Source organism: Stegastes partitus, unplaced genomic scaffold, assembly GCF_000690725.1.
Source record: "Stegastes partitus isolate 25-593 unplaced genomic scaffold, Stegastes_partitus-1.0.2 Scaffold931, whole genome shotgun sequence".
Classification (NCBI taxonomy): domain Eukaryota; kingdom Metazoa; phylum Chordata; class Actinopteri; family Pomacentridae; genus Stegastes; species Stegastes partitus.
The window spans coordinates 23,596-49,291 of record NW_007578662.1 but is presented as its reverse complement, the minus strand read 5'-3'; the positions used below and the strand labels follow the sequence as shown (position 1 = coordinate 49,291).

The 25,696-nt window shown below is 42.0% G+C and overlaps 2 protein-coding genes across 2 annotated transcripts in view; both read left to right on the top strand.

Moving 5' to 3' along the window:
- Nucleotides 1–1,441: 1,441 nt before the first annotated feature.
- On the top strand, nt 1,442–15,291 carry txnrd3 (thioredoxin reductase 3). The gene is made up of 16 exons (XM_008294028.1): nt 1,442–1,805; nt 2,295–2,355; nt 3,985–4,094; nt 5,262–5,369; nt 5,872–5,944; nt 6,041–6,160; nt 6,304–6,446; nt 6,863–6,978; nt 8,014–8,239; nt 8,554–8,646; nt 9,979–10,055; nt 11,503–11,659; nt 11,981–12,088; nt 12,237–12,332; nt 12,424–12,558; nt 14,191–15,291. The coding sequence occupies exons 1-16, from the start codon at nt 1,689–1,691 to the stop codon at nt 14,251–14,253; spliced, it is 1,803 nt and encodes a 600-aa protein (XP_008292250.1). The 5' UTR covers nt 1,442–1,688; the 3' UTR covers nt 14,254–15,291.
- An 8,767-nt stretch (nt 15,292–24,058) lies between these two features.
- Nucleotides 24,059–25,696, top strand: part of LOC103366328 (carbohydrate sulfotransferase 11-like) — a 21,991-nt gene continuing 20,353 nt past the window's right edge. The window contains exon 1 of the mRNA XM_008294027.1: nt 24,059–24,252. Coding sequence (XP_008292249.1) covers nt 24,159–24,252 — 94 coding nt within the window. The 5' untranslated portion in view covers nt 24,059–24,158. The remainder of the gene's footprint in view (nt 24,253–25,696) is intronic.

Sequence of the window (25,696 nt, the reverse complement as noted above, 5' to 3'; positions counted from 1 at the left end):
TGTCTGCAGTTTCTGTCAGGGCAATCTCATTCTTAAAGTCTGACACATCACAGTCTGGATGATTCCAACTTTTGTGAGCTTTTGTAGTACGGTAGTGACAATTTTTGAATGGCCAGTCCACCATCTCATGTTGTTTTAAATGTGCTCCTAAATGACTGATCAGAGTTCTATCACTAAACTCCACACAAAGAACAAATGAATGATTCCATCGGGTTTTCACGATGCGCAGTGGTCTGAAGCTGAGTGAAGCGAATTTTCAAAAGCATTCATTGACTTAAATGTGCAGACACAGTCATCACAGATGAGCTGACTGAGGAAACGCTACTATGACGCAAACCACAGTGTTCAAACACCTGCTTTTCATAGTCAGCTGTGCAGATGTTGCTTCTTTTTTTTTCATGTGTTGAGCAATAAGTGCCTATTAAAAGTTGACTGTTGACCTTTAACCCAACTCTGTACAGCAGCCACCTGCTTCAGCTTTAGCCTGAAGAGAGAAAATTGGGAAGATTCGGTAGCTGTGTTTGCAAAATCACGAATAGAAATGAAATGAAATGAAAAATACTTTATTCATCCCAGAAGGGAAATTCAATCAATTATATATCAAATATCAAATAAATCAAATATCTGCAATGCATTTGACACCAATCATTCACCAAACTCAACAGGCATTATGTGGGGTCTTGCTGACCCCATAATACAAACAGGGTCTCTCAGCCTCAACACTTTTTTTTCTCTTTGATTAAAGGTTCTTACAAATTGGCCATATTATACTACAAAGTCCTGTTTCAATCCGCTTGATGATGGCGTTTGCACGGTTAAAGTTGTGCTACACTAAAACAAACTCACACTTCCTCTGATGCTACAATAAGCCCTCTGGTATGCCAGTTGATAGAGACATTTATTCGCCTTTACACTTCCAGTAGACACTTGAAATAACTAAAACTGCAACCCTACACACTCCTGCAAACTATATGCTAAAAAGAGAAAAAAAGATTATTCAACTACTCAATCACCTTCCAACTTTAGGAAGGCAGTTGCAATGGTGCAACTCACATCTCAAATAAAACTACACTGCAGCTCTTCTGTGTTAAATTAGGATTAGCTGTCTTCCAGGGGCGCCTGTAGGCCCCCTAACTCCTGCTATCGTTACCCCCAGCCGACAGGAGGTGTTTTATTTATTTTTATTTTATTTTTAACGTAAACCCTCGTTTCATCGTAAAACCCTTTAAACCCTACTAAGAATATTTCCGGGGAATAATTGCTCCGGTCCTTTTACGGCACGTAAATAGCCGACCTTGTGACGTATTTATGGGTGGGTGCGTTTTGTAGCGCGAGGCTCAGCGTGTGGGGCGGGGCTCTTCCCGTTCACAGGGCGCAGCGACGATAAATACGGCGAGCGCGGTGACTCATAACGAGCGCATCCAAAGTAGCACGACAAGAAATGATAAAAGACGTTTGGCGCGGTTGGTAGACTAGCTGCTGACAGCGGAGGGAGAGGAGCCGAGGTCAGGACCGTTGTTCGGCTGCTTTTTTTTTTTTGTACTATTTTCTCTCGGAGAAACAACCGAGAGACTAAAATAGAGACAGAGAGAGACAGAGTTGGTGCTACTTAACTTGCTTTGCCGTCATTCTCCCGTCAGCCGTCTATCGAAGCTTGCCCTGCGCAGGCAGACGGAAATACCTTGAAAATGCCTCCCATCGAAAATGACACCGGGAAGAATGAACTGAAATCTCGGATACAGCAGCTCATCGACACCAATCAAGTGATCGTTTTCAGCAAAAGCTACTGTCCGTATTGTGTAAAGGTAAGCTACGTGTTTTGTCGACGCGGGAGACCTCGCTTTATGCCGGTCGGAAACTTCCATATTCTCCCGCGAAGTCCACGGGCTCGGTCTAATTGCTGGCTCGTCTTAGCTGCGTCAATGCAGTCCGCAACTTGGTTTCTTTTAAGGCTGATACCAAACTTTACCACTAGTTATGAGACAGTCTACAGCGGCCCGTACTGTTTTACAGAATATATGTCAGGTCAAAGTTGAAAATAATGTGTGAGAAGCACCGTTAGCCGCTTCGCTTTATGCCGTAGTGCTTCTTGGAAAAGTTAGCTTGCATAATTTACGGCTAACTGGGACCTAATTGGCTCGACAGAGCTAAAGGTAAAACAAGGTGACGCTCACTGTCAACTTGGCATACATACGTTTATTTTATATACATTTGAGGGGGGGATGTTTGAATTTACTATATTTGTTTTCTTGCGCGTCTGGAAAACTGATATATCTTTCATGTGTGTCTTTCAGGTAAAAGACTTGTTCAAAGAGCTGAAAGTCGAGTGCAAGGTGGTGGAGTTGGATCTCATCGGTAAGCTGGACTAGACTGATATGTATTAAAATATCTGTTGCAGGGTTAAGTTCCTTTTTTTTGTGGAGCGACAGGCTAAAACTTACATTTGCATAAAAACAAAACAGACTTTTAGCGAATGAAGCACATTACCAGTCAGACCAGTGCTTCATATTTGATCAGGGCTGACTGTGTGCTGCCAGTGCAGGGTTGATTTTGTGATGCTGTCTTGAGATCTAGATTTGCATGCTAAATGATGGTTGTAAAAACATCTGTGGCTGTTTACTGTCAAGCAGCATTTCTAAGCAGCATAGTGATGAGATCTCAGATGTTACACCGACAAGAGGAGGTTGTTGTGCATCATATCATTAAACACACTTGCAATGATGTCAAATGTACCTTATTATAGGAGAATTTCTGATTATTAACAAGTCGTGTGTATTCAGAAAGTCTTAGTATGTCCTTATATTTGATTGCCACGGCGTTGTGCTGCAAACAATGTGCAAAATGTTGCTTAATAATTTTTTAAAAAAAGGCTTTAACTGCTATATGTGACAGATGAATCACAGAAATACGTCTTGATCTGTGTAAATACTTATTTTTATACATGGACAGGTATAAATGCAGGGAAAGCAGGTGTTGGATAATGTCAGGGGAACAGCAGTCAGAAGTATGTTTGGGTTCATATTAGTTATAGCATTATCTGTCTATTATTGGTTTTAAATAGCTTTTAAATATTCAGCAGGTTCACAGTTACTAGTAGTTTTTTTAACTTGTGTTTCTAAAAGTTTTAGTGTCTGAGAATCTACAGACTTTACTTTTGTTGTTAGTTTACTGCCTTCTCCTTCTTGTAATCTAGTTTTGTTAATATTATTCATGTAAATATATCTAATTATTTTCCCAACTTGGTTTAAATCCACACAGTTTCATGTAAAAAAAAAACCCATCCAGGGCTCCAGTGGTAGGGCTGGTGTGTTCTTCGCTCCTCTGCTGCAGCACAAAATGTGCTGAGTCACTCCATGATGACTGCCTTTTGCCATGACTCTGTAACCTCCAAACTCTTTCTACTAAGTTATTTCTGTCACAGTTTTAGTTATTATTGTTAAAGGGTAGCATGTGATTATGTTAATGATTAATCAGATAAAGACCGATAAACTTAATCACCATCAAGTATATGATTGTTGATCATTTCCAGCGTAGACCAGAATGGCACCAGCTCAGGAAATTGCTTATTTATAGTAGCATGTAGCAACATGAATGTTAGCTAGATTTATAATACTTTTAATTATGGAGGGGGGGAGCTGTTATTGAGAAGATTGCCTGCAAAAGGAAACTACAGAGTATTTACCGTTAAAGTTAAGTCACGTCGTGCTGCTTAGACAGAAAAGATTATTTCCAGTTTTAATAAAATGTGTGATGTTTGAGTCTCCAACAGGTGCTACAACAGCACGCCGTTTTGTCACGTTACTAGCAAACTGTCGCTGCTAAAACAGACCTAACCAGGACTGTTTTAGCTCATCTTCTTTTGTAACTCTTGCATTTTGCTTGTGTGTTATCAGATATTCCAAACAAACAGTCAAATATTGAAAATTAGATGCAGTTTGGAAACTCTTGGTTTTGCACTTACACAATATTAACCTTTCTGTCCAGAGGATGGAACAAACTACCAGGAGATGCTGCTTGAGATGACCGGACAGAAAACAGTACCCAATGTCTTCATCAGCAAGACGCATGTTGGCGGCTGCGACAAAACACTGCAGGTAAGGAACCGGTGTCCTCACATCGATGCTCTGTGCGGATCTTTTTTGAGTGTTTTGTTCTTTGGTGCTGCGAATCCATGCAACACTCCTCAGCACTTGAGAAGCTCAACCCACCATTTTTCTCTTGGATAGATATGACTCATAAAGTGCACAGTGTCCTTTTTTCTTCTTCTAATCCCAAAACGAGAGTAGATCTTTGTCATGGCTACGAAGCAAGATATGTAACCAAAAACATTCAGCTGTGCCGGTAGATCATGTCGGTGAGCTATGAGCAGATAATCAAATAAGGAGGAACTCTTATTTTGTCTTTGTGTGCACCGCTGGTCTCCATTTGTCTGCTGCGTGTTACGTCATGACACAGACAAGTAAGCCAGTGTAGATGGAGTGCAGGTTGTGTAAATGATACTGAATCTATCAGCTGATAACCAAACATTGTCCTTTTGTTTGAAGTGGATTCAGCTGCTGCAAGCTACTGGAAAGTTGATGTCCGCTGAGAAACACTTTAAATTAAACTAGTATTGGCCCAAAATGATTACTGACAGAGAGGTAATATCATATACCGGGTTAGATGTTCATAGTTTTGTGTCTGAAAATGTTGCATAGAGTAAATCTGAAACTTGAAAATTTAACCAAAAGTTCTCCAGGATTAAATATTTAAATACCAGAGCATCAACAAGCTCCATCACTGGTTCTACTCATGGTACTGAACAAACAGAAGATAATTAACTTTGCTTTATTTTTACCAGATAAATGTAATTTTGCGTATTTTAAGTCACCAACCCCCTTTCTGGTTGATTAATGATGCATTTGAGCCATCCTTCTTGATGTCGACAGCGCTCGTTGCCACATGTGCAGCAAGTCTTTTGCATGTTAGAACGGAAACGTGAACGATCTGCTGAAAGGTGTCACAAAAGTTCAGGCAGAGAAATGCACAGTTTCCCACTGCCCAGCTCGAAGGTCGGCTGTCGTTGTCCCAGTTATGTTACGTAAGCTAGCAGCCTACAACCCTCGCACAGAGGTAACTAAATCATAAGAACGTGGATTAATGATTAAGAGTAGCCATTAGGCAGTGCATCGTTCACAAATTCACTCTAAAGTTATCAGAGCATCTTTTTTTGTTGGCATGCAATCAGTACAACTACAGCATTGTGTTCATCTTTGTGTCAGGCTCACAAAGACGGCAGCCTGCAGCAGCTTCTGAGCGGGGAAAACGAAGCGTATGACTACGACCTGATCGTCATCGGAGGAGGCTCCGGAGGCCTGGCCTGCTCAAAGGTGATCAGATTAACTACAACACATTCAGCATTACCTGCAGTCGTGGCTGTTGCTCTGTTGCGCAATTTTGCGGTCGGCTGTTTGTCGTAGAATCATTGTGAAACTGATGCCGATGTTGTAATTCTGCAATCAGTTACTGCACCGCTTCTTGAAGCTGGGAGCGAGCAATCAAATCAATCTCAGATCAAAACTTTAAGCAATGCAGTTAGCAACTCATGAAGGCTGCAAAGTACGATATGCTTTATGCAGCTTGTTTGACCCACTGTTGTGTATAAATTCATGGTGTCTGACGTGATAACGCTGCAGCACATGTTTTAAATGTATTGTGCATTAAATATCAAACTTGAAGCATGACTTTAAAAATGTTATATAAAATCTGTTTGCAATATCTGTCAGAAAATTTGCAGTTAGTGTGAACCATAAACTGTTTCTTCTTGGATACATACATACTAAAGGACTAATTTATGCGCTGAAACGGTAACATCGGCTCTGTTGACAATAGGAAGCCTCTGCGTTGGGGAAGAAGGTGATGGTGCTGGACTATGTGGTGCCCACACCAAAAGGAACCACCTGGGGTAAGATACTTTCTTTCATGATCACTTCTTAGATACTTTGTGGTCTAATGTGGCTGCTGAGCGACTGTTCCATTGTTCCCCCGCTGCGGTGATCAGGTCTGGGCGGAACCTGTGTCAACGTTGGCTGCATTCCCAAGAAGCTGATGCACCAGACGGCTCTGCTGGGAACGGCCATGCAGGACGCCCGCAAGTTCGGCTGGGAGTTCGACGAGACAGGTGAGGGCTCAGAGCAGCGACCCAGGAGGTCACGGAGGGGGGACATAGCACCGGCTTGCCATGGTAAATCAGAGGCGAGCTTTGTCAGGAGTCGCTTGTCGTTTCTCCGCTGATCCCACTCATAAGTGTCTGTCATCCCTCAGTGAAACACAACTGGGAGACAATGAAGACGGCGGTGAACAACTACATTGGCTCGCTGAACTGGGGTTACAGGGTGGCACTGAGAGACAAGAATGTCAACTATGTCAATGCCTATGCAGAGTTCATTGAACCACACAAAATCAAGGTAAATGGGGTACTTGTCATATCAAACGACCGTCAGTAAACTTGTGCAAATGTTTAGCTTGGAGTTCTGGTTTGGAACCAGTTTTTAGAAGATGTAGCAACTAGCATTTCCATAACTTTTTATAGTAGGACATTGTTCAAGTTACCATCCCAAAAGTCGTCACTAATCTCCATGAGCTGTCTGTTGTGAAATGTTGTCTAGCCTGGTGTGGTAGCAAACGTTCTGTGTTGTTTGTCTGGACAAGACTAAATATTTAGGCTGCCTTTTCAGCCGTGTTGTTAGGTGATCACATTTTTAGCTGCACACAAAGTTTCAGTTTCACTCTTCCAAAAAAAAATGCTGTGCGTCATCGGTAAACAACTTTGTTATTTTTGCACCATCTGTACCTCATAGCCTCTGTTTGCCTTTCCTGACAGGCGACAAACAAACGAGGAAAGGAGACGTTTTACACAGCGGCCAAGTTTGTCTTGGCTACAGGTGAGAGGCCACGCTACCTGGGCATCCCCGGAGACAAGGACTACTGCATCACCAGGTGAGAGCGCAATGCTTCGGTAAACCTGTCCTATGTTGTGACATGCGTGTGTTACTGGAAGCCCCACCCAGAGCTCAGTTTAAGATCAGTGGGTGCGTCCGGCAGATTTCCGAAAAAGCGTCTTTTGCCGCAGTGTGTTGACCGAGTGTAATCTCTGAAACGGTGGACACACCCTTTCATGACCTAGCAGGTGGCCTCGCCTCAGGGCATCCATTGATCTCCCAGCTGTCTGTATGTTATGTCAGATTATTCTCTGGTGTCTTTGGTGATTATGCTGCTTGTTTTGCCAATTACCTCTCGCTGCTCACTTACTCCCACATGTGTCATATCGAGGGTTGCCGCATAACATAGGAAACAATGGTATGGCTTAGGATGTGACAGCATTTAGTTGAATCCAAGTCCAATATCAGAGCGTTTTATTTGATATGAATTGTTTGAAATCCCGTATTGAATCATTTAGTTTAACTTTCACCGTCAGCAAGTAACTAGAAGTCAGAAATATGAAACTTTGTCGGTTGATTTATGTTGTCTTGACACACCGATTTAAGAGCATACTTCAGTTTTTTTTTTTCCCCCAGACCATTTAATCCAAATAACTGTCTTCAACACAGTTCTTTGCTAATCAAAAAAGGATTGATCATAGGCTTGGTAAGAGGCAGAACCCAGGTATTTTACCACTGGGACTAGATCCAAAATGGAGCCAACCACAGCCTTGATACTAGCATAAGAACAGTATTATTAGTGCCCAATTTGCAGGGCAAGAGGCCACCATGTTTCATTTAATAATCAATAGGTTTCGCTGTAGGGTTTACATGAAAGTCAGATGACCTCTATTCACACCCAATAAGAAGAAAAACCAGAAGTTCCAGTCCAGCTTCAGAATGTGTCACACCTGCTAAATCCAGCTGGGATTAAAACAATTAAGCTCCATTGTTTTTAACCAGAAAGTTTACCTGCTTGCAACCAGGAAAAAAACGCGTTCCTAATGCTCTATCTCCCTCTGTGCATCAACCCTCCTCTGTGTTCGTCCACCAGCGACGACCTGTTCTCGTTGCCGTACTGCCCGGGAAAGACGCTGGTGATCGGAGCGTCGTACGTGGCTCTGGAGTGCGGCGGCTTCCTGGCCGGCCTGGGACTCGACGTCACCGTCATGGTTCGGTCCATCCTGCTGAGGGGCTTCGACCAGGACATGGCCAACCGTGCTGGAGAGCACATGGAGGAACACGGCGTCAAGTTCCTCCGCAAATACGTGCCTATAAAGGTGAGTGTTAATGAAACTGCTGCTCAGCTAAATGCAGAGGAAGTGTGTCAAGATGCAGCTGAATGTTTAGCATGAGCTTCGGGTCATATTTTAATACATATTTAGAGTTTTACATCATTTTATTGTACTTCCTATAATGTAAATAAAACCTCCATACCTCGTTGCGTTCCCAGTTTAAATACAGGTTAAATGAATAATACTTTGAAATCGGTGCAATTAATTTCACTTATTTTCTTGCTGTCCCATCTTATAAGTTTTATTTCGCAGCCAGACGTTTGACACAGTTCAACATGTTTGTCCCTCTTATGTGTCAGATCGAGGAGCTGGAAGCAGGCACTCCAGGCAGGCTGAAGGTGACAGCCAAGTCTACAGAAAGCGATGAGATCACTGAGGGCGAGTACAACACTGTACGTACCTTTTTATTCTTTATTGTTGTTGATTTGTTCTTCCTTTAACTCTCCCCTCTGACAGCTGTTATACTCGTAGCATACGTGTATTTTATGCATAGTGTGTGTTGTGGTGTTATAAGGAATCCTAAATTGTTCATAATGGATTAAACTTAAAATTCTAATAGAAAAAACAATGTGGGAAAATTGTGTAAAATATACACATAAACCAGAAACTCAGAATTGTTGAATGTTATGACTGAATTTCATTAGATGTCGTTTCAGTTTTAAAATGTCTTGTTAGATCTCAGATTGCCGTTTTCCCCTTTCTTTTTATTTCGATGCTGTTCATTTACTTCTTTTTTTTTTCATGAGTGCCGTTGTTGCTGCCCCCTTGTTACGTCACAGTACGCAGAATAAATAACTCAAACTTTAGATAAGTTCTTTGGCTGAGACTGCTACGTGTTTGCTAGCTCCTGTTGAGGATTATCTTTGGAATCAAAACACCACCAAGATAACAGAATTAGCCAGTTACCTTAATTGCTGCTGTAATTTAACTTTGATGCTAAGTAATAAAAAAAAAAGCTTACAGCTCAGTTCAGCTAGCTTATGTAGGCTCGTTACGGTACATATGAAACGGGGGATGCTGGTCCCTGTCTCTGTGTGCTGTGTTTATGAACAACAGCTGCTAGATGGTTGATTCAGTTACTTTTATTCTGTTGTTGCTCCAGCTAACAGGAGCTCAATGACTAAATCTGATAGCTGTAGTTGAACTTGCTAGTTTAAGATTGGCTGAAAGGTGACCTGGAATAAAGTGTAATTTAAAAATAAATGTCACAAAATGAAAACATAATTTTTGGAAAATCTTAAAATAAAATTAAAATATAGCTGTTATTTGTAAACATTTAATAATAATCTCTTGAATTATTGTGTAGTTTTTCTACTTTAACACACCTTATTACTACTTATAGTTACTTTCTTATTGAATACTAGATCCTATTTTTATTGTTTTTGGCCAAATGTAAATGTGATACTGTTTAATAGGTAAATTTCAGATGCTTAGATAATTACATTCTTCACATATTTGCATTACAAATCAAAGGTAACCGTCCGTTTCGGTGCTAAACGAAAGAAAGAACCGCGTCATCATGATATTAAACACTCACAGGTTTCAGTTTGATGCTCAGTAAAATGAAAAGTATCTAAGAGGAAGGAAATAATTAATTAAGTATGACCCAGTACCGTTTCTTCTGTGGAATTTTTTTATTCAGCTGTTCTTGTGCAAATACAGGCACCAGCAGCTGGCTCAACTCAGACCTTCCTCGAAACTAAATGAGTGGTTCTCTTTATCAGGTGTTGATAGCAGTGGGTCGAGACGCATGCACGGACAAGATTGGCCTGGACAAGACGGGGGTCAAAGTCAACCCCAAGTAAGTTTATTGTCTCGCTGCGTGTGTCGTCGGTCTGTACGTTCATCCCACTGCTGTGTGCCTTTAAGACTCACACTACAGTCACGGTGATTCAGCAGTTTTTGCCGTCTCATGGCTCCCTGCAGGGGAAGCATGTGAGTGCGCTCGGGGATTTGTTAGCCAGAGAGCACGGCTGACTTATTGTTAAGATAATGTGTGGTGTATTAACAGCAGAAAAGTGATGTAACTTCATTTAAATGGTATTTCCCAGTCTGGTTTCAATTTCACATTGTCTGCAGTAACTTGATTATCCGGCTTGTTTGATGGCTTGGAGCAACACATTTCCTGTTGTGCCTCTTTTGCGTCTGCAGCGTGTAGGGAACGAGGTTTAAACTGGAAACAATCTGACAGACTTCCACTTTTTGCAAATAAATGTTGACTCTGATATTGCAAGCACAGAGTTTGCAGCCTTTTAAGGAGGATTTCCATGTTTTTTTGAAGCCAACGGGGATTAAGACAGCATGAGGCCGGCTTAAAAGAGCGCTCAGAGTCATGCCTTAGTCTCATGACCGTAGTGATATTCAGATGAAGCCGACATGTAACCACAAGGCCACCGGGTTCAGGGGCCGTCGGCATGTTTGTGCTTCCGCTGCTGTACGGTGCAGAGTTTTAACGTGGCGCTGCAGTTTGCTCAGTAAGATCTTAGGCGTTGATAGGAGTTTTTCGCATGATTGTTGCAGTAAAGTGTCCGAATTAAATGGTGGATGCAGTTTTTCTATTAAGTTGTTTGTTAAATCTCCAGTCAGTAGCATTGGCAATGAACTATGAATAAAAGACTTGCTGGAATAGTTATGAACAATGCACCACAGCAATATAAAGAGTCCTGCAGTCCCTAAATAAAGAAATATTCCTGTCTGGTTTTAGAATACTTTGGTTTGACATTAAGAGCAAACATCAAGACAAAAACCCAGTTTACTGAAGCATGTTGTACTAAAGTATTTCACTTGAGTGTGTTATGTTTCCAACAGTTGTTCCATAAAGTCAGTTCAACCCCTTTTACTTGAAGTGCAAGGATTTTTTTTAATGCTTTACTTTGATCCTCACAATTAATTGTATTTTATTGTCTACCAATTTAAATTACAATCATTTTAAACAACCCTCGGATGCATTTAGGTTGTAATCGATTTTTACATCTCATAATTTTACTATCTGTAGTTTTATAAACAATATTTTTATTTTGGTTTATAGTAATCAGTTTTGTCAAGTTTATATGGTTCTCTTTAGAAGGAGGAAAATTGCATTTGTACTTCCCCATACATGCACACAAATAGTTCTATATTTAATTTCACTTTTTATATGCAACATAATTGAGGCAAAAAAAAAAACACACTTAAAGGAAAAAAACTGCGTCAAAGTAAAGTTTTTTTTATATACTCGTCCTCACTGACATCTTCACCCCTCCCTTCAGGAACGGTAAAATCCCAGTGAACGATGAAGAGCAGACCAGCGTTCCCCACATCTACGCCATCGGAGACATTCTGGAGGGGAAGTGGGAGCTGACGCCTGTAGCCATCCAGGCTGGCAGGTTGCTGGCACGACGCCTCTATAAGGGATCAACACTGAAGGTACGTTTTTTACCAGCAAAATAACATGTATATAAAAAACCTGTAGCTCGCCAGGGCGGTAAAATACATGCATGAACTGTGAAATGTTACTGGGTGTCATCGAAAGTCTGGGTTTTGACTGCGTGGTGCTCATTAAGACAGATAGGCTGAATGTCAGGACAACACTGCTTGAACTGTAGAACACTTGTGAACCTCACATTCACTACAACCTACTGAAACTTCCTAATGTGACATCTGGAATAAGGAATAATGTGTGACTTCCAACAGCAGCTGCATTTATTTCACCCAGTAAACCTTCATGACCTGTCTATGTTTATGCAGTGTGACTACATCAATGTTCCCACCACCGTTTTCACCCCGCTGGAGTACGGTTCCTGCGGCCTGTCAGAGGAGAAAGCCATTGAGCTGTATGGGCAGGACAACGTCGAGGTAAGACACCTGAATAATGGATGAAAGATCTGGTTCCCCTGGCTGTGAATCTCGTGCAGTGCAATGTGGATATCTGCAGTATAGCTGAGAAGTTTTCCTTTGACTAATTAAAGAAGTTAATTTTTTTTTCTTCTGCTCCTTTGTTCAGGTGTTTCACAGTCTGTTCTGGCCTTTGGAGTTCACTGTGCCCGGCAGGGACAACAACAGATGCTACGCCAAGTTAATTTGCAATAAGCTGGACAACGTAAGATCGTCGCTTGCTTTTTTCGCTGTCTCACTGAGCCGAAGCTTCTTGTTGTGTGTTTTACGCCTAATGTAACCGTGTCACGCTGCAGGATCGAGTCATCGGGTTCCACTACCTCGGTCCAAACGCAGGAGAAGTCACGCAGGGCTTCGGCGCAGCCATGAAGTGCGGCGCCACCAAAGAGCAGCTGGACGGCACCATCGGCATCCACCCGACCTGCGCTGAGGTAGAAACGCCACTTTGTCCTAACATGGCCCAATTTCATCTTTATTGTTTAAATTTTTATGATGGCTATTTTACTCTTCATTCGATCGCAGTTAGTGATCAGGTTTGATTCACGTTTGTGGGATTCTGAGTTACAGTTTGTCAAATGTTGGCTGGCATGGAGTTCTGAGGAAGGGACTTCTAGTTCTCGACTGTCTTACGAAGAACCATGATTGAATTCAGAGTAACATGCACCACGTTTTACTAAAATGACCAATAGCTTTGCAGTGTTCAGTTCGTTGGACTCCCAAAGTGAAAACACAGAGTACGTAGTGACTTAACAACAGAAAAAAAAATATAAAGCCTCTATTTTGTACATGCTCCGATAACAAATTAACTATCCGAATGCTGGTGTTGCTGTGATATTGGAAGCTTAATGGCGGCGTGCATGGATGCAGCGGCCCCTTCAGGAGGCAGGGACAGCAAACATTTAGTGTCTTATCCCAGATGTGCATTCTGCAAAACTTGCTGGTTGAATAATCCTGAAGAAACACTCTCTCATCTTGCCTGTACTACTGTGTATGTACAGCAGAATGACAATAAACGTGATTTGATTTTGATTTGATTTCAAACAGTGCACAGCATTTGATTCCTGAGAGGCTGTGCTTTGAAATGATGTTGAAATACAGCAGCAGAATTTTGACTCTGCCTGTATTTGGAGAGTGTTAAGTCAGAAGCCCAGTTTAAGTAACTACATTAAACTGCTCATCCACATCCTCTCCAGCATCTGCATTCTGGAAGAACTTAACCGTGACAACCGTAAAAAGTCCGGTTCAACTAGTTGTTAGCAGTGAAACATGACTTTCAGTTGAAATGTTGGAATGTGTTTGACTTGTAGTCTGAATGAGCAAAATGAAGACTGGTGTAGCATCACTTGTACAACAAACACACTGTTTGTGCTGCTTGTTGCGACAGTATTCTGTTGCCCAACAGTCCAGGAAATGACAACATACTCCATACTACAATGCTTTTATGTGTGCAACAAACATTCAGAAGTCAAACAGATGGCTGTCTACATGCAGCTGTCCTAATCAGACATGTAGTAAAATAGCTAAAGCATAGAGAATTTATCAGCACGTGTCTATTTGGAGGTCTGACTTTCCTTTAACATGCAATGGAGGAGGATTAGTAATCATATTTTGTAGATCTCAAACTGAATAGGTGTCTACATTTTTATTTTTTCTGTTTTCAGTAATACATCCTGCGTATTAATTAGCTTAATTAATGAGCAGCGTTACTCGTTCATTATGGTAATGTGTTACGGTGATAGTCGCAGCACATTGAACAGCCATTTTCCTCTTGTTTGATGTTTTTACATTACTTGCATTTCCATTTTTTAACAATGATTTGGCAACATCTTCATCTGACATTAACACAAATCGTCGTTAGAGCAGTTCCGTTACGTCCGGTGAAGTTCGGTGTTCTGCCCTCCTTTTTATGAAACTGTGCTTTAGACCTCTAGCGTCTCGTTTTATCCTGTGGGTTGTGTAGTTTTGAGTCGTTTGATTTCAGGCAGAAATGTTAGCTGTGTGTTCCTGAAGCATGTGAAATGTGAACGTCCATGACTTACTCATGCGTCCCCTCTACCTTCCAGGTCTTCACCACTTTGGACGTGACGAAGAGCTCCGGTGGAGACATCACCCAGTCCGGCTGCTGAGGTTAAACCCTGCTCGTTTAGCGGGCTGCTCTTGCGTTAAACTCCACTTTGAAACCATTTCATCTTAGATCCCAGCCAACCTGTAAAGCTCGGCCTCACTTCCAGCCACTTGGTTGTTTCTCAGGACAAACCTAACATCGTGGCCAGCGTCTGAATCGGTGAAAGCACTTATTTAGGGAGCTAAGTGGCGACCGGAAAAGAGCCAGGCTGAGGCTCTGGCTGAGGGGAGTTTGATATGAGGGCAGCCTGCTGAACAGCGGGGTTACTCTGCTGATTTTTTCTACTGGCCTCCACCAGCGTGTCCTTCTCAGAGGAAGCCACCGGCACACACCACCGCTGAGTACGTGTGTGTTTGGGCTGTTTTTGACATCCTCGTCCGTAACCTTAAACACTGAGGTGGGCCAGGATCGATGTCCCTCTGCAGAAGCGCCTGATGGTGGTCCGAACCCTTCGTCCAACCCCCAACTTCAAACACTTATTTACCCTCCTGTATGCAAGAGGGTACACAGGCTAATAAATTAAAGTTAAATTGGCACACAACCAGAATGGATGCCGTGGTGCGTGCGTGGATTATCGCCACGCCTCCATCATTCCTGTAAGATTCATTTGAGATGTACACATGTCGTTGTCGATATTTATATTTGCTTTACGGAGGCGTCGGAGTTTTCTTTCTTTAAGAGGGACTCCGCCTCCGCAAAAAGGCGTAAAGAGCCTGCAGGCGTACACCTTTCGACTCCTTGTGAGTGCCGCATCAGAACACTTTGAAACAACTGAAAGGAAAGTTCAAGCCGAAGTGTACCGACTGTTGTGTTTTCACTCGGTTTTTACTCAGTTAATTTAATGCTCGTTTGTCGCTTCTCGCTGTTTGCCTCTGCATTATGTGTATGTAAAAGATATATTCAATCGTGTAGAAGACGGTGTTCTGACTGCTGTTAGTGAGTGACATTGGTCATCTGTATAAATGACTTTGTTTGTTGGTGTCAAACCACTATAGACTACTTCTCTCTCGACACTTAATAAAGGATGAATTCACCTTCAGTGTTGTCTGACTGTCACTTGTAGCTTCAGGTTGACTTTGAAGTTAGAAATGGAGCTGACTTGGGTTTCAGAAAATATAATAGATCAAGATTTTTTCTGTTCCCAAGCAACTTGCTCTTCACTTTGCTTCATGAAAATATGAGGTTGCTGTTTAATAATTTGGTTTAGTGCTTGATATTATTCAGGAAATTAAATCCTAATCTAGAAACAGAGGAGAACTGTTGTGATATGTGGCCTGGTTCCTAAATGCAGCAGTACATAAGGAGGATTCCTCTTTTTAAATAATGATAAACAAAATAACAATTCTAAATAAATAGCAGCTTATATTTTAGTTGTGCTTTTTTGTATTTAACTATACTAGTTAGTTTATCTATAATTAAACCAGTGTGGCTTAGTGAGTTTTATCGCTGGATTGATGTAATTTCACATCACATTACAAGAATACTTATTCAATATATTCAGACCAGTATTATCTTGTGTTCCTTATCAATTAAATATGAAATAGTTTCATAAAAAGATAATGTAAGCACAGTATAAATTCACCAGTAAATGCATACATGGTGAAATACTAAATGTTAATTTGTCCTCATAATGTTTTTATAGTATAAAACATAAATGTCCTGTATTTGACCATACCATTATTATTCCATCCATCATCTATACACCGCTTAATCCTCACTAGGGTCATGGGGGGCTGGAGTCTATCCCAGCTGACTTAGGGTGAAGACAGGGGACACCCTGGACAGGTCGCCAGTCTGTCGCAGGGCTACACTTAGAGACAGACAACCAAGCACACTCACATTCACACCTACGGACAATTTAGAATCACCAATTAACCTCAACATGTTTTTGGACTGTGTGGGAGGAAGCCGGAGAACCCAGAGAGAGAACCCACGCTGCACGGGGAGAACATGCAAACTCCACGCAGAAAGATTCCGGGTGTCCTCACCAGGACGCGAACCGGCGACCTTCTTGCTGCGAGGCAACAGTGCTAACCAACACCTTGCAGCCCCTCATTATCATTCCATTTTTTAAAAATATGATACTTGTACACCACTTTTATTAATGCCACAGTGGTGTTGGCGCCACCCTCTCACCTAATCCATCATATAACTATATCATAAAGCACGATAAGTGGGGATCCAAGTTTAACACAGTTCAGTTGGGACTACAGAGGTTCAATAAAGGTCACTTTGACTTTACGCAGTCAGGCTAATTTAATACAGGTTCAAGTAGTAAAGATAGCTGTGTGTGTGTGTGTGTGCTGTTATCAGGATGAGCGAGCAGTATTTACTATTAGGAACATGTGAGTAATTCAAACATCTGTTCAATAAAGGTCATACAGCTGTGATAAACAGACCAGAGAGAAAGGTTGCAAGGAACTGCTGATGCAAGTAGAAAGTCAGCTGTTTCCACACTGAAAACCTCAAATATGTTACCCAAAAATAAACAACAAGACTAGATATTACATTTCTACTTATTATAGCTCGTGTTGGTTGTTGTACTGTTAATTATTTGTGCAATTATTGTCATTCTTTTGGTGTCGTCTAAACATCTGATATCACATATGTAGGTATAAATGTCATCATTTATTATGGTTTCATTTATTTAGGTTGATTTTCTTACTTTTTTTTGGACTAGTGTTGGTTAATAAAGTGAAATCATACGGCAGCAAACTGGAGAGTAAGCAGTAAAATCTTCCCATCAGCTCAGTGTTACAGGAACTCTGGTTTAACAAACAAGTCAGGTTTATTTCGACAGTTAGCCTGATTTGACAAGCTTGATTTCAACCCTATCTTGACGCAGTCTTGGATTATATTGTGAAATAATTTGATAAATGTGCCGTAGGGAGAAAACCAGCTTTTTAAAAAATCAAACATAAAGTCGCTTTAGAAACATTTTCTGAGGTATTTTCCTACATAGCGTTTATTTATGTCATACCACATACTTTGGGGCTTCATTGTGCCACTCATGCAGCACAGTTTAAACAACCAAGAGATCAGGCGGGACGATATTTCCAGCGCTTGCACGTACACGGCAGATCAAAATCATGCCGTTGAAGTGGGCAGCCTATTCATGTCACCCACATCAGAGGGCCGTGGAAAAATAATAGCATCATTTCCTCTGGGTGTCTGGGTTTTCTGTGGGACTATTCAGCCTCCACAAGTGGCGGTCCCCATCAATAGCGGGTGTGAAGCCTTTGTTGGGTTCACCAGCTCACATCTGAAAATGCTGTCACCTGCAGGGGCTGCCATGACAACTGGCGCTTTGATGAGTTTTATTTTTGGTGATGCCCATTCGGTTGCGGACAATCTATCGGCGATGTGAACTTAATTGATTCACTGATGTTTGTGATGCCGGCAGCACAAACAAAGACTGAGGCCCGTGTTAGGTTTTGTGAAACCTGAGCTCCTGCTACTTTCTGCAGTTTATTTACATCCTTAGACGTGCAAAGGAATGAAGAAGAAGTTCGGTACTGGACTGCCAGAAGTTTGTTAGTTAAAAACCTGCATCATGCACTGAATTTATTTGATTTCTCAACCACCTGAGCTACAGTTCATGTGTTCCTAGAGATAGATTGTTGTTGTTTTGCATCTTTGTCTGACTGTTTTGTGTCTCTGCAGTTGTTTTGTGTCTCTTTGTGGTTGTTTTTTATCCTGTATGGTTGTTTTGACTTTCTTCAAGGATGTTTAGTGTCTCACTGCAGCTGTTTTCTGTCTGTTTGTGGTTTGTTTTGTGTCTTTTTTAAAATTTATCTGCGATTGTTATTGTTTCTGTGCAGTTGTTTTGTATCCCTTTGTGATAGTTTTGCGTCTCTGTAGTTGTTTTGCATCGCAGCGTGGTTGTTTTCATTTACTTCGTAGCTGTATTGTGTCTCTTTGACGTTGTTTTGTGTCCCTTTTGTACAAGTTTTGCATCTTTGTGTGGTTGTTTTTGTTTATTTGTGGTTGTTTTGCCCCTCTTTGAGATTGTTTTGTGTCTCTTTGTGGTTGTTTTGCATCTCTTTGGGGCTGTTTTTATTTATTTGTGGTTGTTTCGTGTTTCTTTGTGGTCTTTTTTTTAAGTTTCGGGTTGTTTTGCATCTCTGTGTGGTTGTTTTTGTTTATTTGTGGTTGTTTTGCCCCTCTTTGAGATTGTTCTGTGTCTGTCTGTAGTTGTTTTGCATCTCTTTAGGGCTGTTTTTATTTATCTGTGGTTGTTTCGTGTTTCTTTGTGGTCTTTTTTTAAAATTTCGGGTTGATTTGCATCTGTGTGGTTGTTTTTGTTCATTTGTGGTTGTTTCGTGTTTCTTTGTGGTCTTTCTTTTAAAATTTCGGGTTGTTTTGCATCTCTGAGGTTGGTTTTGTTTGTCGTCATTTTGCTTCTATGAAGTTGTTTTAAAGATGTGTGCTCACAGACATCAAAAGCATCTGATCAAAACGAATCTTCTGCTGCTGCGACTTTTTCTTTCTGCTCAGGATGTCTTGCAACAATCCAACTTTTACTGCTGCTAAAAAAAACGAAATCTTTTTTTACACAACCTCACTCCAGTAAGGAAGTGACATTCGAAACAGCTAAACTAGACAACAATAAGCCACAGTGGAAATTTTTTCTAATTTTGTTTCCCTGTATTATTTCTGCTAGTCTGTGACCTTTGATTTTTTAAAGCGTAACCAACTATAACCAGAACAGGAACTTCCTTTGATTCTAGTCGCAGACAGCAGCTTTGTGGGTGACTCAGGTCACGTCCAAGTGTCCTGGAAAAGCTGGAAGCTGCCAGAAGGACACAGTGAAGTCCAACAATCTCAAAAGTCATTCTTGTCTCATTATGACTTGCCGATTTCAACACACTCATTATCATCACTGGTCAGCATGAGTCAGAGTGAAAAGCACAGTCTTATGTAATCAAATCTCACATTTTACAGCTTTACACACACACGGTGACGAGAAAATCCCTTTATATTGACTCTCTGGGAATGGTTAACCTTCATGGCATGAAAGGGGTTTAAGTCGGTGTTTGAGTTTTAAATATATTACCTCGAGTTTAACGACATGCTCTTTAACCCGGTTATTGATTAATTAGAGTTACTTGAAATGGAGTCGTGCAATCAGGAGTGGTTTTACTAGGAAATGTTCTTCTCAAGAATCAGAGAAGTGTTGACAAAGCAGAAGACACGATAATAAAAAGGGCCAAAAATGATGTAAAATTAAGTAATGAAACACCCGGGATCTTAATGTGTGGAGTTTGCGTCTTCTCCTCGTGCAGCGTGGCTTCCTCCCACAAGTCCAAAAACATGTTGAGGTTAATTGGTGATTGTAAATTGTCTGTAGGTGTGATTGTGAGTGTGCTTGGTTGTCTGTCTCTAAGTGTAGCCCTGTGATAGACTGGTGACCTGTCCAGGGTGTCCCCTGTCTTCACCCTGAGTCAGCTGGGATAGACTCCAGCCTCCCTGTGGCCCTAGTGAGAATTAAACGGTGTGTAGATAATGGATCGATGGATGGATTGATGGATGGATGGAAGTAATGAAACAGATTAGTGCACAACAATAAAACATTAAATCAGTTATTTTAAATACACAAAAAAAAATATTTTCATATGAGCTAGTGACTTCAGTTATATGAAAATGGGATTATCTCTTTTTTTATTTGTGTGTTGTTGTTGTTTTTAATAAATCACACTTACCCAGTAGAGTATCTCCACTTACTCTGATTCACATGTGTTGGTTCGAGCCTGATCTGCATAATTTCAAAGTTTGTACGCTGCTGCTGACAGTCTTTGGCCTTCAGAGGGCAGCCCAGTCACACAAATGTCTGCATCCTGGTGTGGCCTCCAGGCACCGAGACAACACTTACTACTGTGTTTTATTACAGTGTGACAGAACAGCTCTGTCTCTGACTGCACACACACACTCACTCACACACATTCAACATCACCATCATTTTTTCTACAACATGAAATCCTCAAAACGTGAGGACCCTGTAGAAAAAAGTGTAAAACCTTGTGAGGTCAACATGTTAAATTTGCTGCATCGAAATGATTCAAGCACAGTCAGTTCAGTTCATTCACACAAATTGCATCCCAACAAAGCATGGCTATTTATTTCAAAGTGTCTCTTTCATCTGTACTGATAAGCTTTGCTGCAGTCTCTTTTTGTACATCATGTTCCCCCATAAACTAGTGTGAGCCTCCTCCTCCTCCTCCTCCTCCTCCTCCTCCTCGTCTGCAGAAAATGTGTTTGTAATGAATTTCCAGGGCAGCTTTTTCTTGTAGGGGAGGAGGCCGTGCAGTGTATCAAGTGTCCCTGCAGCTGAGATTCGATCCTTGGACTTGTGTCACATACACAGAGATGGATACCACCTCTGTTCTCTCAGTGCTTGTGTCACTTTTTCCCTGTTTCGCCTCGAAGCAGAACAACTGAGATATGGGAAAACTGTCCTCAAATCCTCAGTGCTTCTTTTGCTTACGCTTTAGAGATTGTACTTATCCAGGTCTTGGGGAGCACACCTGCTTGAATTTTGTACTTCTTTTGCCCCTATTTTGCCTCTTTATGGTCATTTTGTGCTGATTGGGATCATTTTGTAGCTGTTCCGTGTGCTTGTGTGATTATTTTACATATATTTATTTATAGTTGCGGTCATTCTGTGCCTGCTTGTTGTTGCTTTGCATGTCTTTTGCGTCTCTCTTTAGTGGCATTGTGCAGGTGAAGCCCAGGAGAACTGGGCCTGTGCCCTCGTAAGCCTGGTCAGTAATCCATCTACCAAACAGCCAGATTCAAACTGGCAGCTTTCCGTGCCAAGCCTGCCTTTGTCACCTTTGACCATGTATTGACTCTGCTTGACACCTCTTGTCTGATTGGTCCGCCACCGGGGGAATGTGCGCTGACTCCCTGCCAGCGCTAACCCACTGACCATTACCCATCATTCCATTCTCAGACAGTAAACACTGACAGGCTTCACACCGGGCTGCTATCAGGGCCCGGAGTTTGATCAGTCGCGTGTCTCCTAACCCATCCTGACTTCTCCCAGGGATCGGATCCACGAAGCCTGGATAGATGGACACGAGGAATGCGGGGAGAGGTCGAAGGTCAAAAGCAGCTCTGCAGGAAATCCTCCCTGGTTCTAATTAGCTGAACCTGTCCTGTGATGGACGGAGCTACGAGATGCCATTCGCTTCAACATTTCTGGGCCCGAAGGTTCAAACTGGGAGCGCTCACATCACCCATCACATTAGTCGGTTGGCTGCGGTCATGTGCTTTCTCGTGACATTAGACATGTGCATTTTTGGACATTATGTTTTCATCCTGGTCCTTATATTTACTGATGCTTGACACGATGTGCAAGAGCCAAAGTCCCAAAGCTGAATGATCAGCTGATCTTTTGGTTTGGCTGAGGTCACATTCCCATAACGTTATCTCTTATTGACACTGGTGAGACTGAAGGGTCAGAATTCCCTGTGTAGTCCTGGACTGACAGGTCATGACATGCAGATAACTTGATATTTGTTAGGAGAGTTTTTCTATGTTTTTTTTTAGCATTTCAGAAAATATTCCACTTTTTTCTAACTTCCTTTCACCTTCAAAATATGTAACTCATACCATCAAACAATCTAAAAATAAACTGGTCACAGCATGATTAGCCTCTAAAATCTTGATCAAGATCTTTCAAATTCTGTTTGTCTAATTACAGTGCTTCTGTTTCTGTATTTGCAGTCTGATGTCTCAGTTGCTGCAAATCCAAATGAATGTGTCACATAGGTCATGTGGATTTAATGAACATACCCCCTTAATGAAAATACTGATCATCATCGACATAATAATTCTGTCAGCTCTGTTATTGTGCTCAGTAATGAGATTAAAGTGAGTCATTGTTGAGCACAAGTTCCTGAAGTGGAAAGCGTCCTACTGTAACAGCAGAGGTTGGCTGCCTGGGTCGTCCTTTAGTACTACACATAACCTCTTTGGTGTTTAAAACCAGGATCAGACAAATAACATGGTTCTTGATAAATAGTTGTTTAGAAATTTTTTAATATAATTCTCTTGTAAAGCCGACCACCGCATTGCTCTGTGCAATATCATCGCTTTAAAGTAAGTAATGAAACAGATTAGTACCCAACAATAAAATCACTGGAAGATGTTTAGTTGTTTGTGTCTGTATATCATGTTGGGTAGTTTAATCCATAATAAACCACATGTTTGATTTCAGGGCTCTGACTCAGCCACTGTAGAAAATTCACTTTGTTGTCTTTAAATCATTTCTAAGTAATTTTGGCTGTAGGCTTTGGGTCATTATTTTCTTCTTCTTCCCAAGTCCCGGTTCTATTGCTGACTGCATCAGGTTGTCCTCCAGGATTTCTCTATATTTTGCTGCATTAATTTCCCCTCTGCCTACACAAGGGCCTGCTGTTGAGAAGCGTCCCCACATCATGATACTGCCACCGCCATGCTTTACAGTATGTTTGTGATGATGTGTGGGTCTAGTCCAGTTGCAGCTCAATATTGGCTTCATCAAATCAAACAAAAACTTCTTCCAGTTGACTTTGGAGTCTCCCACATGCCTTCTGGTGAACTCCACCTGAGATTTAGGAGCTTTTTTCAGTCATGAATTTCTCTTTGCTGCTCATCTATGACTAGTGAAGAACCCAACAGCTGTTGTACAGTCTCTCCCATCTCAACCACTGAAGTTTTAACTTCTTCAGAGGAGTCACAGGTGTCTTGGTGGCCTCCCTCAACAGTCCCAGTCTTGCACAGTCAGTTTTTGAGGGCGACCTGCTCTAGTCAGATTTAGCATGTGCCATATTCCTTCCATTTCTTAATGCTGGACTTAACTGTACTTCAAGGTGGACTAAATGACTTTTCTTGTATTCAATAACCATTATTTTGTCTTCATGGTGCAGTTACATCCAGGAGAACTGATTCACCAGTGACTGGACCTTATAGACATCCATCCATTATCTATACACTGCCTAATCCACTAGGGTTACAGGAGTCTATCCCAGCTGACTGAGACAGACAACTAAGCACACTCACATTCACACCTACGGACAATTAACCTCAACATGTTTTTGGACTGTTGGAGGAAGTCGGAGAACCCGGAGAGAACCCATAAGGAGAACATGCAAACTCCACACAGAAAGATCCCGGGTGTCCTCACTGGGATGCGAACTGGGGACCTTCTAGCTGTGAGGCAACCATGCCAACCACTGAACCACCTTGCAGCCCACCTTCTGTCCAATCACTTGCACTGAGATGATCTCCATTTCACTACTTGTGAGACCTTCCTGCACCGATTGGCTGGTGGTGAATCACCTTAAAGAAGGGGAATGCAACCACTTGTTTTGCATTTATTATTTTAATCATTTGGCATCTAGTTTTAGTTTGAAGGGATGAAAGAAAGAGTCGTTTTGGGGTTTTTTTGTTCTGTGCTCCTTGTGCAGAACCTTTATTTTGAAATGTGCGAGCGGAACTGTGGCGTCCCAGCTGTTTCGGACAGAAAGGGGTTAAAAGCAAACGTTTGGAGAGACGCTGTTCGGAAACATAAATCCCCCCTCCCCTACACAAACAGCCCGGCGGCCTCCTGCTCGGGCTCACAGCGCAGTGATGCAGCCGGTTCCTCTTGTTCCTTCGCAGCTGCGCGCACACACGCTCCGGTAACCGAGAGACACGGCGGACCGGCGAGGTCTGTCCGCGGCGCAGCGACCGGGGCTGTTTCTGCTCTCCCCCTCCACCCCGTTACCTTCCGTCACGTCCCCCCTGACCCCCGACATGCGAGGATGTGCAGCAAGTTGAGGGGCAGCAGGAGTCAGCGAGCCGGATCACAAAAGAGGCTGTTTTTTACATGAACCCTGGCAGGGCTCGGCTCCGCGTCCCGCTCGCTTCCAGACGCTCAGGATGAGGAAACCCAAAGTGATTCGGATGTTTTTCGCCTTGAGCCTGGGATGCTTCATCATGGTCATCTTCTATTTCAACAGCAGCCAGAAGCCAGGTGAGCAGAAATCACGTTTTATTCACTGTTACTGGACTTCCACCGCCTCTCATCAGAGCTTTTTTTTATTATAATAATTCCTACATTTAGTGCTGCTTTTAATCCCTCTGACAACTTTAAGCATGGAGCCAAGCTAAAAAGAGAAATATTAGAATTAAATGCATCATTAATAGTGCAATCTCTTTATAATCTATCCACCTTTATGCCAATCTATCTGCCACAAATTCCATTTAACAGAATTTAAAGCTCATATTGTGACCTGCATTTGGACCATATTTGGGGGTTATGTTTTAAATGACACTTATGGGAGTTTAAACTATGCAGCACGCCTATTGTGTCTCCATAAGGTCTAACCTATATATTTAAATATAACCCATTCATATCATGCATTGCAGCATGGTAACAACCCAATGCAAGTGCAGAAACATAAGGTGATTGAGCTCTTCTCTATCTGTGTGCATTATTGATTCTCACAGCCCCACTCCCACCCATCATCTTGTTCCCTCTACGCTCCCAAATCCTCGTCTTTATTTCCCCTATGAGCCACAGATCTTTGTCTAATCGCGGTGTTTCCTCTGCTACGTGGAGGAAGGCAGGGAGCAGTCGCAGCTGCCTGGTAGTGGAGGTTGTCCCTCGCTGAGATCTGCTTCCACCTCCTCCAGGATCCCACTCTGCCACATACAATGGCCTCATTCAGACGTTGCTTTTCGCTATATCAGGGCCCTAAAAGCATATATAGCTCATACTGTGAGGAGGATTTTTTTTATTTATTTTTTTTCAGTTGGTTCTGGATGTCCAGAGTTATTAGGACTCTATGAAAGAACAGCCTCATGTGCTACCGGCGTGCTGTTGCACTGCCCAAATACATTAGAGGGGCTGTTAGAAGCAGCCGAGGGTAAAGAAAAAGCCCCTAAATCCACACCAATCTGTCATGTTAGGTGCATTCCAGCAGGTTTTTTTGTGGTTTTTGTGGTGATGTTTCATTCACAGCAGCGAGTTTGATGCACCTACTTCCCTTTGAAATGGTCGTAAATAATCCTTTTTGATGAAGAAACACTCAAAGACAGAAGACTAAAAGCTGACTGTGACTGGAGATTCTGTATGATAAATATAAAAGGTGATGGAGCAACATCACGTGACACTATTAAGAGCATGACTGTCACACAAGGAGGAATTTATCAAATCAATGACACGACTATTTAAGCTCATGTTGCACATCACATTTGCAGTTTGCCAGTTGCATTGTTTCAAATTGCAGAAATCAGTTAATTGTTTAGCACTAATTGTCAAGGGCACAGGTTCTGATGTTAAACTCTGTGTGCTGCACCTGCTGTGGCTGGTGTTTGGTCGTTCATTGCAGCTAATAAGGATGGCAGACACTTTGACATGTCGCAGCAGGAGAGGCACAGGTGTGCTGGATGGCGTTACCGGCGGTTGGCTGCGG